At 47.3% G+C, this 17,641-nt stretch overlaps 1 protein-coding gene across 4 annotated transcripts in view; it reads left to right on the forward strand.

Annotated features, from left to right (window-relative positions):
- The window catches only part of kdm5ba (lysine demethylase 5Ba), a 676,108-nt gene that overhangs the window by 494,297 nt on the left and 164,170 nt on the right, over window positions 1-17,641 (forward strand). For all 4 annotated transcript variants that reach the window (XR_011935801.1, XM_072480724.1, XM_072480725.1 and 1 more), the window contains exon 20: window positions 10,423-10,561. Coding sequence is in view for 3 of the 4 variants with exons in the window: in XM_072480724.1 (XP_072336825.1) it covers window positions 10,423-10,561 (139 nt within the window). In the remaining variant the exon portion in view is untranslated. The remainder of the gene's footprint in view (window positions 1-10,422; window positions 10,562-17,641) is intronic.

The following is a 17,641-nucleotide window of genomic DNA, read 5'->3' on the forward strand; positions in this document are numbered from 1 at the left end:
TGCAAAGTATTCATTTAGTACCTCACCTATTTCCTCTGGCTCCACACATAGATTCCCTTGCCTATCCTTCCGTGGGCCAACCCTTTCCCTGGCTACCCTCTTGCTTTTTATGTATGTGTAAAAAGCTTTATTATGTATGTGTAAAAAGGGTTTTCCTCAATCCTATTTGCCAATGACTTTTCGTGTCCTCTTCTAGCCCTCCTGACTCCTTGCTTAAGTTCCTTCCTACTTTCCTTATATTCCACACAGGCTCCGTCTCTTCCCAGCCTTCTAGCCCTGACAAATGCCTCCTTTTTCTTTTTGACGAGGCCTACAATATCTCTCGTTATCCAAGGTTCACAAAATTTGCCGTATTTATCCTTCTTCCGCACAGGAACATGCCGGTCCTGAATTCCTTTCAACTGACACTTGAAAGCCTCCCACATGTCAGATGTTGATTTACCCTCAAACATCCTCCCCTAATCTAGGTTCTTCAGTTCCCGCCTAAAATTGTTATAAATAGCCTTCCCCCAATTTAGCACATTCACCCTAGGACCACTCTTATCCTTGTCCACCAGCACTTTAAAACTTACTGAATTGTGATCACTGTTCCCGAAATGCTCCCCAACTGAAACTTCTACCACCTGGCCGGGTCATTCCCCAATACCAGCTCCAGTGCAGCACCTTCCCTAGTTGGACTGTCTCCATATTGTTTTAAGAAGCCCTCCTGGATGCTCCTTACAAACTCTGCTCCATCCAGCCCCTCGGACTAAGTGAGTCCCAGTCAATATTGGGGAAGTTGAAGTCTCCCATCACAACAACTCAATTGTTTTTACTCCTTTCCAAAATCTGTGTACCTATCTGCTCCTCAACATATGATGAACGTCTGAGGATCCTGGGATTATATTCATTGGAGTTTAGGAGGTTGAGGGGAGATCTAATAGAAACTTACAAGATAATGAATGGCTTAGATAGGGTGGACGTAGGGAAGTTGTTTCCATTAGCAGGGGAGACTAGGACCCGGGGGCACAGCCTTAGAATAAAAGGGAGTCACTTTAGAACAGAGATGAGGAGAAATTTCTTCAGCCAGAGAGTGGTGGGTCTGTGGAATTCATTGCCACAGAGGGCGGTGGAGGCCAGGACATTGAGTGTCTTTAAGACAGAAGTTGATAAATTCTTGATTTCTCGAGGAATTAAGGGCTATGGAGAGAGAGCGGGTGAATGGAGTTGAAATCAGCCATGATTGAATGGTGGAGTGGATTTGATGGGCCGAATGGCCTTACTTCCGCTCCTATGTCTTATGGTCTATCTCGCGCTGGTTGTTGGGAGGCCTGTAGTAAACCCCCAACATTGTGACTGCACCCTTCTTATTCCTGATCTCTACCCATATAGCCCTCTGAGGTGTCCTCCTGTAATATAGCTGTGATATTCTCCCTGACCAGTAGCGCAACTCCACCACCCCTTTTACATCCCCCTCTATCCCGCCTGAAACATCTAAATCCTGGAACGTTAGCTGCCAATCCTGTCCTTCCCTCAACCAGGTCTCTGTATGGCAACAACATCATAGTTCCAAGTACTAATCCAAGCTCTAAGTTCATCTGCCTTGCCCGTAATACTTCTTTCATTAAAACATATGCACTTCAGGCCACCAGACCCGCTGTTTTCAGTAACATCTCCCTGTCTGCTCTTCCTCAGAGCCATACTGGCCCTATTCCCTAGTTCTCCCTCAATGCTTTCACCTTTGCCAAATATAAGAATTGGCAAGTCATGTTGCAGCTGTATAGAACCTTAGTTAGGCCACACTTGGAGCATAGTGTTCAATTCTGGTCACCACACTACCAGAAGGATGTGGAGGCTTTAGAGAGGGTGCAGAAGAGATTTACCAGAATGTTGCCTGGTATGGAGGGCATTAGCTATGAGGAGCGGTTGAATAAACTCGGTTTGTTCTCACTGGAACGAAGGAGGTTGAGGGGAGACCTGATAGTGGTCTACAAAATTATGAGGGGCATAGACAGAGTGGATAGTCAGAGGCTTTTCCCCAGGGTAGAGGGGTCAATTAGTAGGGGGCATAGGTTTAAGGTGAGAGGGGGCATGGTTTAGAGTAGATGTACGAAGTAAGTTTTTTACGCAGAGGGTAGTGGGTGCCTGGAACTCGCTACCGGAGGAGGTGGTGGAAGCAGGGATGATAGTGACATTTAAGGGGCATCTTGACAAATACATGAATAGGATGGGAATAGAGGGATACGGACCCAGGAAGTGTAGAAGATTGTAGTTTAGTCGGGCAGCATGGTTGGCACGGGCTTGGAGGGCCGAAGGGCCTGTTCCTGTGCTGTACATTTCTTTGTTCTTTGTTCTAACCTATTGCTCCGGTAACCACCCAACAGTGCCTTCCCTACCACAAAAATATCTATCCGCGAGTTGACCTTATGAACCAAGAAGAATAAAGAATACTCAGGCTCCCCGGGTGTAAAAATGTCAAGGGTCCACTCCTCCCTTTTCCACCATTAGCCCAGCCAACGCCTTCGCTCCCCCAGACTGGGTAAGCAACCGCGGCCGCGACCTGTCCAATCTTGGCTCCTACACCAAGTTCCAGTCTCCACCTACTATCAATTCACGTGAATCTAAGTCGGGGATGGCCCCACACACCTTCTTTACAAACCCTGTATCATCCCAGTTGGGACCATACATGCTTACCAATGCCACCAACCTCCCTTTCAATGCTCCTGTCACTATTACATACCGACCTCCCTGATCTGCCACCACTTTCTCCATTTGGAGCTTCACTCTTTATTCACCAGGGCCGCCGGCCCCGTGCCCTACTATCAAAACCCGAGTGAAACACTTGACTAACCTAGCCCTTTCGAAGCCTCACCTGATCGTTCACCCTCAAATGAATCTACTGCACGTCACCACATCCGCTTTCAAACTTTTCAAGTGCGCAAGCACCCTCGACCTCTTCACTAGGCCTCCCAACCCCCTCACGTTCCATGTAACTATTCTAACTGGGGGTCTCTTTCCACTTTCCACCCCCCCCCTCCTTGCTTATCCACCATCATCATAATTTCGGGCCCTACCGACTGAGCCTGACCCATCCCTATCCATTATTGACATAGAACCCCATTCCCCCCTCCCAGAATCCCCCCCCCCCCCCCCACACTCCCTATCGAGGAGATCTCACCCAGCGTCGTTCCCCCCCCCCCCCTGTTTTCTCACATCCTAGGCCCATTGAAACCTGCTCCCCAGGCTCCAATCCCCCCGCCCCCCATTATTCAAAACTACATATATACATTCTCCCATTCTTCACTTCCGTCCCAAGCCTTCTGACTTCATAAATGCCTCCGCCGCCTCCACCGTCTCAAAATAAAGGTCTCTGGAGTTGTAGGTCACCCTCAGTTTTGCTGGATACACCACTCCAAACCACACCCAACTGTTGTACAGTGCCACCTTCACTCGACCGAAAGCTATTCACCGCTTTGCCATCTCTACCGTCAAGTCTTGAACCTCCGTTCACTAGCCGACTTAAGTTAAGGCCACTGCTCAGGCCTGGCCTCCCCTCCCGCCCAGTCCCAGGAAAAACAATCAAACATACACATTTCAGAAAAAAACGTCGCTACAAAGAACAGTAGCAAAAACATTCACCTCTATAACAGCATGAAGTCAGAACATTATGCAAAACTACATATATACATTCTCCCATTCTTCACTTCCGTCCCAAGCCTTCTGACTTCATAAATGCCTCCACCGTCTCAAAATAAAGGTCTCTGGGGTTGTAGGTCAACCTCAGTTTTGCTGGATACACCACTCCAAACCATACCCAACTGTTGTACAGTGCCACCTTCACTCGACCGAAAGCTATTCACCGCTTTGCCATCTCTACCGTCAAGTCTTGATATAGCACCAGCCCACTGCACCTTCCGCTTCTGCTTTGCCCAGTTCAAGACCTTCTCCTTCATGTGATATCTGCAAAATCAGATAATTACTGCCCTTGGCGGCTTGTTCAAATTTGGCTTAGGCATCGGCGACCGATGAGCTCGGTCCAATTCATACCGAGAGGGTTCCTTTCCCTCCCCCATCAGTTCTGCCAATATCTTGGCAAAGTACTCCGAAAGGCCTCAATTCCTCCAACCCCTCGGGCAGGCCCACAATCCTCAAATTTTGCCATCTCGAGTAGTTCTCCATGTCCTTCAACTTTGCCCGCCATCCCTTATTGGCCTCGACCACCCTCCCATCGAGGTGAGATGATCGCCTCCACTCCTTCATCTTCTCGCTCTGCTCCCTCACCTCGGCCGATGTCTTCACGACAGCTACCTTGCAATTGCATCCTCCACCAACGCCTTCAATGCCACCGCCATCTCCTTTCTTAACACCTTCATATGTTTAGCGAACTGCTTCTCCAGCTCCATGGACATCACCTCTGTCATCTTCTCTGCTGTAAGCAGTGCGGCTCCAACCAGCGACCCGGCCTCCGTCATCTTGTCAGCCCCTGGGCTGGTCCTCACACTCGACGGTCAGCCCCCACTCTCTCCCTTCTTCACTGCTGTTTTCCTTTTGGTTTTTGGACATTTTTCACCTTCTTTATAGCTTCTTAATCATTTGTGAATTGCCCCCAAGACTGGGCATTAAAATTTCCCAAAAAAATATGCCTCAAGCAGGAGCCACCCAATGTGCGACGACCCCTCGACATGCCTCCTTCGGCTGCCTCGTGTTCTGGGCTAAACCCCGCCACTTCGGCTGCCTCGTGATCTGGACCCAGCTCCGCCGCTCCGGCTACCTTGTCCTCTGGACCCAGCTCTGCCGCTCCGGCTGCCTCGTGCTCTGGACCCAACCCCGCAGTTTCAGCTACCTCGTGCTCTGGACCCAGCTCCGCAGTTTTGGCTGCCTCATGCTCTCGGCCCAGCCCCAGCCGCTCCGGTTGCTTCAAGCTCTGACCTCAGCACTGCCGCTCCGGCTGCCTTGCGTTCTGTACCCAGCCCTGCGGCTTAGGCTGCCTTGTGTTCCGAACTCAGTCCCGCCACCTCGACTGCTTCGTGTTTCGGACTCTGCCCCAGCGCTTCGATTTCCCCACACTCTGGGCTCGGTACCTCCGTTCCGTTTGCCTCGCACTCTCGCGGAAATTATTACCGTTTTTACAACTGTTTGGTGGCCGTTCCTCGGGCCCAAAAAGGCCGAAAAAGATCAACTAAAAAAAAATCTATAGGCGGGAGCCACCTCTCCGTGCGACCGCTCCATGGTGCCACCGGATGTCTGCCATTTTGTTTTCTTTTGATGGCCTTGAGATCTCCGATTTTAAAATCTGTTTCTTTCTTCTTTTGGTGTCTGATTTGACACCTATTTTTTGACCCTTGCTGTGGACCCAGAAGCAAGTATATTCGTGTTTTTTGGGTGCAAGTTCCCAGCAAAAACAGAACAAAATCGCGATCCCAGGCGGGAGCTCCTCCATGTGCAGCCATTCCACTAAATGCCGCACCGGAAGTCCAAGTAATTAGTTTTAATTTTTTCAATGATTATTTTTTCAAATTTAACACAGATTCCTTACGAGACAATCAGGTCACAGCTTTGCTGTGACATCACTTCTCAGTTCCACCACCACCCCCCCACCCCCCCACACACACACACAATTTGAAAAGAGAGAGACACACAGACTTTTCACTCTCATTTCTCTCAATATCGCCGAGGGCGATGGTGGTGAGATTGCACAGGTACCTGGATAAGGAGCGCATTCTACAGTGGGCCAAGCAGACACAGAGCTGTAAGTGGGAGAATAGCATCCTGCGCATTTACCAAGACCTGAGCGTGGACGTGGCCAGGAGAAGAGCGGAATTCAACCAAGTAAAGTCGACCCTTTTCAAGAAGAAGAAGTTTGGACTGCTGTATCCGGCCCATCTTTGAGTCTCCCGAGGAAGCGATGGACTTTGCCAGAAGGAAAGGGCTGGCAGGGTTCTGAGGTGTTTGAACTTTGCTGCAGTGTTCACGTTAAAAATACTTTTGTTTTTGCTCTATATTTGTAATGCCTTCTGTTCGATCCTGGAGCCGCCGCGTTTTTTTGTAAGTTAAAGTTTGCATTTGTACTGGTGGGTTTTCGATGTGGGGTTTCTCTTTTCATTTTGTTTCTTTTGGTTAACTGGGCTGGAAATGTTTTCTCTTGCATATGTGTGTCCAAGCCGTGGGGGGGGACGACAATAGGTGGGAAAATGTTTGGCGCCAGGGACGGGGGCTACCAAGCTAGCTGGGCGGAATGGCTCACGGAAGCGCAGTGGGGGCTGAGCAGATGTTATGCTTGTTGAAGAGGGCTGTTTCTACTGTGCTGTTACTGGGGGGGGGGGGGGGGGGGGGGGAAAGAGGGGCGAATTTCTCTGCTGACAAGGGAGGGACTGTTGCTGGGGGGGTCACAAAGGAGGTCGGGGACTGAGGCTGCCTTGGGGCGGACCTGTGCGAGCTGGAGACTGGCCGAAGAAAGGTGATGGCTGATCGGTGGGGGGGCAAGAAGCCCCCCGACCAGGCTGATCACATGGAATGTTAGAGGGTTGAATGGGCCGGTTAAGAGGGCACCCATGTTCGCTAACTTGAGGCGATTGAAGGCGGACGTCGCAATGTTGCAGCAGACGCATCTTAGGGTAATCGATCAGACTAGACGAAGGAAGGAATGGGTCGGGCAGGTATTTCATTCGGGGCTGGACTCAAGACTAGAGGAGTCGGATGCTGATTAATAAGAGAGTGTCATTCGAGGCGGGAAGAAGAGTTGCGGATGTGGGCGTCGATACATCATGGTTAGTGGGAAGCTGGAAGGGCTGCCGGTGGTACTCGTGAATGTCTACGCGCCAAATTGGGATAATGTGGAGTTCATAAGGAGGATGTTGGGGAAGATCCCAGACCTGGACTCGCATAAACTGGTTATGGGGGGGGGGACTTCAACATAGTCATTGACCCAAGGCCAGACCGGTCGAGCTCAAGGACAGGCAGGGTGCCAGCAATGGCAAATGAGCTAAAGGAGTTTATGGAGCAGATGGGGGGAGTGGACCAATGGAGGTTTGGGCGGCCGAGAGTGAAGGAGTTCTCTTTCTACTCGCACATACATAAAGTGAACTCCCGGATTGACTTTTTCATCTTGAATAGGGCTTTACTGACGGGGGTAGTGGACACTGAGTATTCAGCGATCACGATCTCGGACCATGCCCCACACTGGGTGGACTTACAGGTGAGCAAGGAGTGTGGCCAGCTCCCGCATTGGAGATTGGATGTCGGACGGTTAGCGGATGAGGAGGTGTGCGGGCGGGTGAGGAAATGCATCCAGAACTATCTGGAAGTTAATGACACGGGGGAAGTCTCGGCAGCAATGGTCTGGGAGGCGCTGAAGGCGGTGGTCAGAGGGGAGCTGATTTTGATACGCGCCCACAGGGAGAAGGTGAATAGAGCCGAGACGGATCGACTGATAGGGGAAATACATCAGGTCGACAGGAGATATGCGGAGACCCCAGAGGCAGGGTTTTTAAGGGAACGATGGAGGCGACAGGTGGAGTTTGGCTTGCTCACCACAGGGAAGGCGTTGGAGCAGCTGAGGAAGGCGAGGGAGGGGCGATATATGAGTATGGAGAGAAGGCCAGCAGAATGCTTGCGCAGCAGCTCAGAAAGAGGGAGGCAGCCAGGGAGATTGGGAAAGTGAAGGACAGAGGCGGGAACTTGGTCAGGGATTCAGCAGGGGTTAATAGGGCCTTCAAGGAGTTTTATAGCAGGCTTTATGAGTCGGAACCCCCAGCTGGGCCGGAAGGGATGAGACAATTCTTACGGGGGCTGAAGTTCCCAAAGGTGGAGGAAGGGCTGGGGGCCCAGATAGGGATTTAAGAAATAGCAGAAGGGCTGAAGGCCATGCAGTCGGGTAAAGCCCCGGGGCCGGACGATAAAAGACTTGAATGTGATCATGATGCCCCCAGAGGTTAGGGACGCAGAGAAGGCCTTTGACCGGGTGGGATGGACCTATCTGTGGGAGGTGCTGGGGCGGTTTGGGTGTGGACGGGGCTTCATCGATTGGGTTAGGCTGCTGTATCAGGCGCCTGTGGCGAGTGTACGGACGAACAGGTTAACAGCGGGCTATTTTAGGCTGCACCGCGGGAAGAGGCTCTCCCCACTGCTGTTTGCGCTGGCCATAGAGCCACTGGCAATTGCGCTGAGAGCCTCAAGGGGCTGGTTCGGGGAGGCGTGGAACACAGAGTCTTGCTGTATGCAGATGACCTGCATATGTTTCTGACCCACTAGAGGGGATGGGAGAAATTATGAGGATTCTGGGGGAATTTGGCCGGTTGTCGGGTTATAAATTGTGAGATGTTCGCGATCCAGGCGAGTGGGCAGGAGAGGCGACTGGGGGAGTTGCCGTTTAGGGTGGTCGGGGGAACCTTTTGGTATCTAGGCATCCAGGTGGCACGGGAATGGGGAACGGCTACATAAACTAAATTTGACCCGACTGGTGGACCAAATGAAGGAAGACTTCCGAAGGTGGGACATGCTCCCGTTATCACTGTCTGGGAGGGTACAGACGGTGAAAATGACGGTCCTCCCGAGATTCCTGTTTGTTTTTCAGTGCCTCCCTATCTTCATTCCACGGGCTTTTTTAAACGGGTAAACAAGGTGATCTCTGGCTTTGTATGTGCGAGTAAAAAAGGGGATGCTGGAGCGCAGCCGGGGCAAGGGCTGATTGGCGCTGCCGAACTTTAGAATTACTATTGAGCAGCAAATATAGAGCCATGATTAGGAAGTGGGGGAGTGGGATGGGGGGTTGGTGTGGGAGCGAGTAGAGGCGGCATCATGTAAGGGCACAAGTTTGGGGGCATTGATAACAGCGCCTCTGCCGTTCCCGCCGGCACGGTACTCCACGGTGGCGGCCCTGAGAGTTTGGGGGCAGTGGAGGAAACATGGGGCAGAGGGAGCATCGGTTTGGTTTGCCCCAGGGTGGCTGGATGGAGGGTTTCGGAAATGACAAAGAGCAGGGATCGAGCGGATGGGAGATCTGTTCATAGAGGGGAGCTTTCCCAGCCTGACGGTGTTGGAGGAGAAATTTGAATTGACGGGAGGGAACGAGTTTAGGTACCTGCAGGCGCGGGATTTCCTACGCAGGCAGGTCTCAACCTCCCCGCTCCTACCACCAAGGGGTAGTTTCCAGAGTATGGGTGGGAGGGGGAGACGGGTGCGGACATCTATAAAGAATTCATGGGGTCAGAAGAAACGCAGACCGAGGAGCTGAAACACAAATGGGAAGAGGAGTTAGGAGGAGAGATAGAGGATGGTCTCTGGGCAGATGCGTTGAGTAGAGTCAACGCGTCCACATCATGCGCCAGGCTCACCCTGATACAATATAAGGTCGTTCACTGGGCACACATGACAGTGGCCCGGATGAGCAGGTTCTTTGGGATAGAAGACAAGTGTGCAAGATGTGCAGGAGGACCAGCAAACCAAGTTCATATGTTCTGGGCATGCCCGAAGCTTCGGGGATTCTGGCAGGGGTTTGCAGCTTTCAAGGTGTTAAACAAGGGTGGCACCGAGTCCAGAGTTCGTGATTTTCAGAGTGTCGGATGATCCGGGATACCAGGAGGAGAAAGAGGCAGATGTTCTGGCCTTTGCCTCCCTGGTAGCCCGGAGACGGATACTATTAGCTTGGAGGGACTCACAGCCCCAAAAGTCAGAGCCCTGGCTCACTGACATGGCTAGCTTTCCCTGTCTGGAGAAAATCAAGTTCGCCTGAGAGAGTCAATGTCAGGGTTTGTCCGGAGGTGGCAGTTGTTTGACTTCTTTCAAGAAAATTAACTGTCAGCAGTGGGGGGGTGGTTTAGTTTAGATTAGTGTGTAAGAAAGGTGGGACCTGTGAGGGAGGAAGACGGCCTTTATATTTGTATGTACACTGTTTCTTCTGTTATTGTTACAAAATCACAAATACCTCAAGAAAATGTTTTATTTAAAAAAATTGAAGGGGGTGAGGGTGCATTGAGTGGCTTCTGGGGATGAGGCTTTGTAACAGCCGAGAAAAACAATAACACAGCAAAACAATTTCTCAAAGATGAACTAGCAGCAGTGCATTAAAGAGAGTTATTCCACAATCTTGATAGAATACATTTGCATTATGTCCACACAAAAAGTAAAGCAAGAACAATTTTTAAAGATCGAGCCATTCAAAAGAGAATAACACCGTTATCTAAAGAAGAAGAATGTGCGAGGTTATGGGGAGAAAGCTCGATGGGAATTTCTCATTCGAAAAGCCTGTGCAGATACAATGGGGTGAATGGCCTCCTTCCGCACTACAACAATGATTCTGTCAAAAATAAACTCCCATCAGCTGATGGCCTTTGTGATGTATACAATGGAGGCAACATTTCATTTTGTTAAATATTCAGTAACTACGTCCAGAATGGACCATGAATTTCCTTGGATTCTTTTAACAAGTGTATCTGATTCTTGCAGGCCTCCACACTCTTTGACAACTCTATCTGCTGCCTTGGAAGAAGTGAGAGTTATTCCTGCTTATTTACCCAATGGCCTTGCTTTGAAGGAGGCTGTACAGAAGGCTAGAATCTGGCTTCAAGAAGTGGAGATTTTTCAGGTTACCTATAAACTAGACATCAGTACATGAAAATGAAAATAGTATTTGATGTGTTATATATCTCACCAAAAACAAATCTACATTTCTGTGTGGGATCTAAGACCATAGTTAGTTATTAAACATTAATGGAGAGATGAACAGTAACACAATGCTGCTGTATTTGAGCATGTAAGGGGAGTGTTTACACTCATTATGCATTATAAATAACTTAATGTTTAGTTTCTATTTGCTACATCTGGCTTCAACTTAATCCATTGCAGTCATAATTTGCATTCCACTGTAATGCTGACGTGTAGTCCTTTACATTGAATCCTTTTACTGTAAATTAAACCTTGATTTAATGCCTTCAAAAAAGATCTTAAATTTTGAATGTCCATTTTCCGTCGGTCTGCTTATTCCTGTTATGAACATAGGAGCAAGAGTACGTCATTTGGATCAACGAGCCTGTTCCATCATTCAAATAGATCATGACTGATCATCTATGCTTGGGTCAATGTCTGTGCAGAGTCGGCACGTTCTCCCCTTTTGTGCGTGGGTTTCCTCCGAGTGCTCCGGTTTCCTCCCACAGTCCAAAGATGTGCAGGTTAGGTGAATTGGCCATGCTAAATTGCCCTTAGTGTTGGGTGGGGTTACTGGGTTATGGGGATAGGGTGGGGGGTGTGGGCTTGGGTAGGGTACTCTTTCCAAGAGCCGGTGCAGACGCGATGGGACAAATGGCCTCCTTATGCACTGTAAATTCTATGATTCTATCTCTCGGCTATTTTTCCCCGCTGTCTCCATATCTCTTGATGGCATTAGTATCCAGAAATCTATCTTTTGAAATGTTCAATAATTGAACTTTCCACGGCCCTCTTGAGGTAAAGAATTCCAAAGATTCATCACCCTCTTAGTGTAGAATTTCCTCCTCAATCTTAAATTTCTGCCCCTTATTTTAAGACTGTTTCCCCCATCTAGAATCACGAAGCAGGAGAAACATCCTATCTACATCTACTCTGTCACACCCTGAAAGAATTTTGCAAGTTTCAATGAGATCACCTCTCATTCGTTGAAACTCCACAGAATAAGAATAATAATCTTTATTCTCACAAGTAGGCTTACATTGCAATGAAGTTACTGTGAAAAGCCCCTAGTCGCCACATTCCAGCACCTGTTCGGGTACACACTCAATTACTAGGGGTCACGAGTTCAAGGTGAGAGGGGAAAAGTTTAAGGGAGATATGCGTGGAAAGTTCTTTACGCAGAGGGTGGTGGGTGCCTGGAACACATTGCCGGCGGAGGTGGTAGAGGTGGGCATGATAGTGTCATTTAAGAGGTATCTAGACAGATACATAAGTGGGCAAGAAGCAGAGGAATACAGATCCTTAGTAAATAGGTGACAGTTTTAGATCGAGAATCTGGATCGGCGCAGGCTTGGAGGGCCGAAGGGCCTGTTCCTGTGCTGTAATTTGTCTTTGTTCTTTACACAGAGGTAGAATTCAGAATGTCCAAATTACCTAATACAGGTCCAGTTTCCTCAATCTCTCCTCATAAAAACCTCTGTTGCACACCCTCTTTGGCAAGTATATCCTTCCTTTGATGGGAAAACCAAAACAATGCTCACAAGGCTCAATAAAATTACCCTTGCGATAAAGGCCAACATATCAGTTGCCTTCCTAATTGCGTCACCTGTATGCTTGCTTTTAGTGACTCATGAACAAAGACACCCATGAATTTTGGACATCAGTACTTCCCAACTTCTCACTATTTTAAAAATGTCTACCTTTCCGGAGGGGTTTTCTACCAAAGTAGATAACTTCAAACTTATTCACATTATATTTTATATTCCATATTCTTACCCACTCACTTAGCCTGTCGAAATCCCCTTGAAGCCACTTTGCACCCTCCTCACAATTTACATTGCCACCTAGTTTTGTGTCATCAGCAAACTTGGTTCCCACATCCAAATCATTGATTGTTAACAGATGTGACTTGGTTCCCACATCCAAACCATAGATTGTTAACAGATGTGGCTGCAGCACTGATCCTCGCTATCCCACTAGAAACAGTCTTCCATCCGAGAATGACCCATTTATTCCTACTTCCTGTTTTTATTCTCAATCCATGCCAATATATTACCCCCAATCCCATGTGCTCTAATTTTCTTTACTAAGACCTTATCATAGATGTTATAACCTGCCTGCTTACCATTGGCTGGGGACTAATGACAATCCCTCAATCCTGTGGGAGTATGAGCTTCCCCAATGAGGGGGGTGGAGAAATCATTAGCAGACTCCCTGTATAAATAAAGCTGGCTAGTTTGGAACTAGCAGGAAGGAGTAAACAGCTGGTATGTTATTGGATAATAAATGTTCGTGCTTAGTGTCCTTGAAACTTGTGCTGGATTCTTTGTCGCCCTCACAAAAATAAGTCTTCTGAACACATAAATACACCACATCCACTGGTTCTCCATTATCTATGCTAATGGCAACATCCTGAAAAGACTCCCAACAAGTTTGTCAAATGTGATTTCCCTTTCATAAATCCATGTTGACCATCCAATTGTATCATTATTTTCTACGACATTCATGTAGTTATAGTAACAGGATAAGTTGCCATATTCCCAGATGGTCATAGGCTGCTTTCCCCTTTGAGAGGGGAGAGCTGACTGGAGGTGATTTGACCTGAGGATCACCACACCTCAGGTGAGGGGTAAGGTTGAGAAGCTGGGGCCTTCATGAATAACCTCAACTGATATAGGAGTAAAGATGTCTTTCTGTAATTTTATTGAGCCTTGTGAGCTCGCACTGAAGTATTGTGTACAGTTTTTATTTTCCCTTCTAAGGAAGGATATACTTGCCATAGAGGGAGTGCAACAGAGGTTCGTATGAGGAGAGATTGAGGGAACTGGACCTGTATTCTCTAAAGTTTCAAAGAATGAGAGGTGATCTCATTGTAACTTAGTGACAGGTTAGATATACGGGCTGCTGGACTTGCTCTGCATCACAAACCAGCTGTCTAGCCAAGTCAACTAAACTGGCGCTCTGTTGTTCAGTATGCTTGAATGCAATCAATACCAAACTCAAGACTGATATCCAAATCAAAATAATGCAGATGCTGGAAATTCTCAGCTGCTCTGGCAGCATTCGTGGAGAAAAAAAAACAGAGCGCATGCTTCAGGTATGTGACCTTTCATCGGAATTTCTGAAAGGTCACCAAATGGTACTCTTACCCCTCCACAGATGCTGCCAGACCTGCTGAATATTTTCAATATTTTCTGTTTTTATTTACACTGATGTTTGTCACCATCTCATTGTAGTTTAAAAAACATGTCCTCGAAATTACCACTCACAATATCAGCAAACACATGTGCAACTTTTTTGCATGACACTCCTCTGTCATTTAATAGTGCCATCTGTTTATTTTAAACTAATGTATCAATAAAACCACATACCAAGGAATGCAACAGTATTAGAAGCTTTGAGCAGCTAATTGTACTCTGAATGATTTCTAAATACTGAGTTTGTGTTTGGGGTGGAATTCCACTGTTGGAACATTGTGCTGGAAGCATCTGAGTTGTTGGAGCCTCCTTTGATTTGTCAGTGTCCCATGCTTCCATTTCTAACTACATTATCCTTCATCCCACCACCAACATTGCCTGAGCTATTCATACGTTCTCTGTATCTCGTGGGTGTTTTTAATTTCTCTCCTTATGTCTCCTATTCTTTTCTGCCTGTATCTTCATTTGCACAACATCCTGATGACAATCACCACTCTTTTTGCTGACTACATTGGTTGTGGGTCCAACCATGCATCAAATATAAAATTATCGTTCTTGGACACTAAGGATTAGCGTGGCCAATCCACCTAACCTGCACATCTTTGGACTGTGGGAGGAAACCAGAGCACATGCAGACACTGGGGGAGAGTGTGAACTCCACACAGTCACCCAAGGCCAGAATTGAACCCACGTCCTGGTACTGTGAGGCAGCCATGCTAACCATGCCGCCCAATTAACATCATCAGAGAAAAAGTAGTGGAGAAACTTAAAGAACTAAAGGCTGACAAATCCGAGAATGGCAGGAGTTTGGGAACCAGAGCGCGAGTGTAGAAAGTGTAATAACTGAAGGGGAAATAGAGAACCAAAATAAGAGAAGTAAGTACACTAAAACTTAGGGAATTGTGGTCACTACCCCCAAAATGTTCCCCTACTGAAACCTCAACCACCTGTCCAGGCTCATTACCCAATACCAGATTCAGTACTGCTCCTTCCCCAGTTGGACTATGTAAATATTGCATCAAGAAGTCTTCCTGGATGCACCTTACAAACTCTGTCCCATCTAAACCCCTAGCACTAAGTGAGTCCCAGTCAATATATGGGAAATTAAAATCCCCTACAACAACAACCTGTTATTTTTGCACCTGTCCAAAATCTCTCAACCTATCTGCTCCTTTATCTCTTGCTGGCAGTAGAAGATGATTCTTGGGTAGGGTGTGTGGACAGTCTGGATCATGTTAACATCGAAAAAGAGGAGGTATTGGGTCGTTTTAAAGACATTACGGTAGATAACATCTTGATATAAATCATTAATGATAGACTGTAAATAGTACAATTGTAGATTGTAAAACGCCCCAGCACTAATCCTTTCGGCAAGCCAACTGGGAAATGCCCTATTTATCCCAACTGCTTTCTGTCTTTCAACCAAACCTCCATCTATGTGAATATATTTCCCCCAATTCCATAAGGCGCTTATAAGAACATAAGAACTAGGAGCAGGAGTAGGCCATCTGGCCCTATCTAACCTTTTGTGTGATACTTTGTCAAATATTTTTGGAAATCCAACTACTGGTTCCTCTTTATCTACTCTACTAGTTACTCATCAAAAAACTAATAAACTTGTCACGCACAATTTTCTTTTTGTAAAACCACGTATAATCTATCTGATCATATCCTAATTTTCGAAGTGCATTTAGACTTCCATTATAATAGATTCAAGCATTTTCCCTGAGGACTGATGGTCTATACCTCCCCATTTTCTCTCCATCCTTTCTTGAACTGCAAAGTTACATTTGCTAAATTCATGTCCGCTGCTGTCGTTCCAAAATCGAGGGAATGTAAAAAAATCATAACCAGTGCATTCACGATCTCTGCAACTCTCTCTTTCAGAACCCAAGGAGGTAGGCCAAAAAACAAAGAACAATACAGCGCAGTACAGGCCCTTTGGCCCACGATGTTGCACCGAAACAAAAGCCATCTAACCTACACTATACCATTATCATCCATATGTTTATCCAATAAACTTTTAAATGCCCTCAATGTTGGCGAGTTCACTACTGTAGCAGGTAGGGCATTCCACGGCCTCACTACTCTTTGCGTAAAGAACCTACCTCTGACCTCTGTCCTATATCTATTACCCCTCAGTTTAAAGCTATGTCCCCTCGTGCCAGCCATTTCCATCCGCGGGAGAAGGCTCTCACTGTCCACCCTATCCAACCCCCTGATCATTTTGTATGCCTCTATTAAGTCTCCTCTTAACCTTCTTCTCTCCAACGAAAACAACCTCAAGTCCATCAGCCTTTCCTCATAAGATTTTCCCTCCATACCAGGCAACATCCTGGTAAATCTCCTCTGCACCCGCTCCAAAGCCTCCACGTCCTTCCTATAATGCGGTGACCAGAACTGTACGCAATACTCTATGTACATGGACACCTAGATCCCTCTGCTCATCCACACTTTCAAGAACTTTACCATTAGCCAAATATTCCACATTCCTGTTATTCCTTTCAAAGTGAATCACCTCACACTTCTCTACATTAAACTCCATTTGCCACCTCTCAGCCCAGCTCTGCAGCTTATCTATATCCCTCTGTAACCTGCTACATCCTTCCACACTATCGACAACACCACCGACTTTCGTATCGTCTGCAAATTTACTCACCCACCCTTCTGCGCCTTCCTGTAGGTCATTGATAAAAATGACAAACAGCAACGGCCCCAGAACAGATCCTTGTGGTACTCCACTTGTAACTGAACTCCATTCTGAACATTTCCCAACAACCACCACCCTCTGTCTTCTTTCAGCTAGCCAATTTCTGATCCACATCTCTAAATCACCCTCAATCCCCAGCCTCCGTATTTTCTGCAATAGCCTACCGTGGGGAACCTTATCAAACGCTTTGCTGAAATCCATATACACCACATCAACTGCTCTACCCTCGTCTACCTGTTCAGTCACCTTCTCAAAGAAGTCGATAAGGTTTGTGAGGCATGACCTACCCTTCACAAAGCCATGCTGACTATCCCTGATCATATTATTCCTATCTAGATGATTATAAATCTTGTCTCTTATAATCCCCTCCAAGACTTTACCCACTACAGACGTGAGGCTCACCGGTCTATAGTTGCCGGGGTTGTCTCTGCTCCCCTTTTTGAACAAAGGGACCACATTTGCTATCCTCCAGTCCTCTGGCACTATTCCTGTAGCCAATGATGACATAAAAATCAAAGCCAAAGGTCCAACAATCTCTTCCCTGGCCTCCCATAGAATCCTAGGATAAATCCCATCAGGTCCCGGGGACTTATCTATTTTCAGCCTGTCCAGAATTGCCAACACCTCTTCCCTACGTACCTCAATGCCATCTAATCTATTTACCTGGAGCTCAGCATTCTCCTCCATAACATTATCTTTTTCCTGAGTGAATACTGACGAAAAATATTCATTTAGTATCTCGCCTATCTCTTCAGACTCTACACACAACTTCCCATCCCTGTCCTTGACTGGTCCTACTCTTTCCCTAGTCATTCGCTTATTCCTGACATACCTATAGAAAGCTTTTGGGTTTTCCTTGATCCTTCCTGCCAAATACTTCTCATGTCCCCTCCTTGCTCGTCTTACCTCTCTCTTTAGATCCTTCCTCACTACCTTGTAACTATCCATCGCCCCAACTGAAACTTCACACCTCATCTTCACATAGGCCTCCTTCTTCCTCTTAACAAGAGATTCCACTTCTTTGGTAAACCACGGTTCCCTCGCTCGACGCCTTCCTCCCTGCCTGACCGGTACATACTTATCAAGAACACGCAGTAGCTGATCCTTGAACAAG

Source organism: Scyliorhinus torazame, chromosome 17 (genome assembly GCF_047496885.1).
Source record: "Scyliorhinus torazame isolate Kashiwa2021f chromosome 17, sScyTor2.1, whole genome shotgun sequence".
NCBI lineage: Eukaryota > Metazoa > Chordata > Chondrichthyes > Carcharhiniformes > Scyliorhinidae > Scyliorhinus > Scyliorhinus torazame.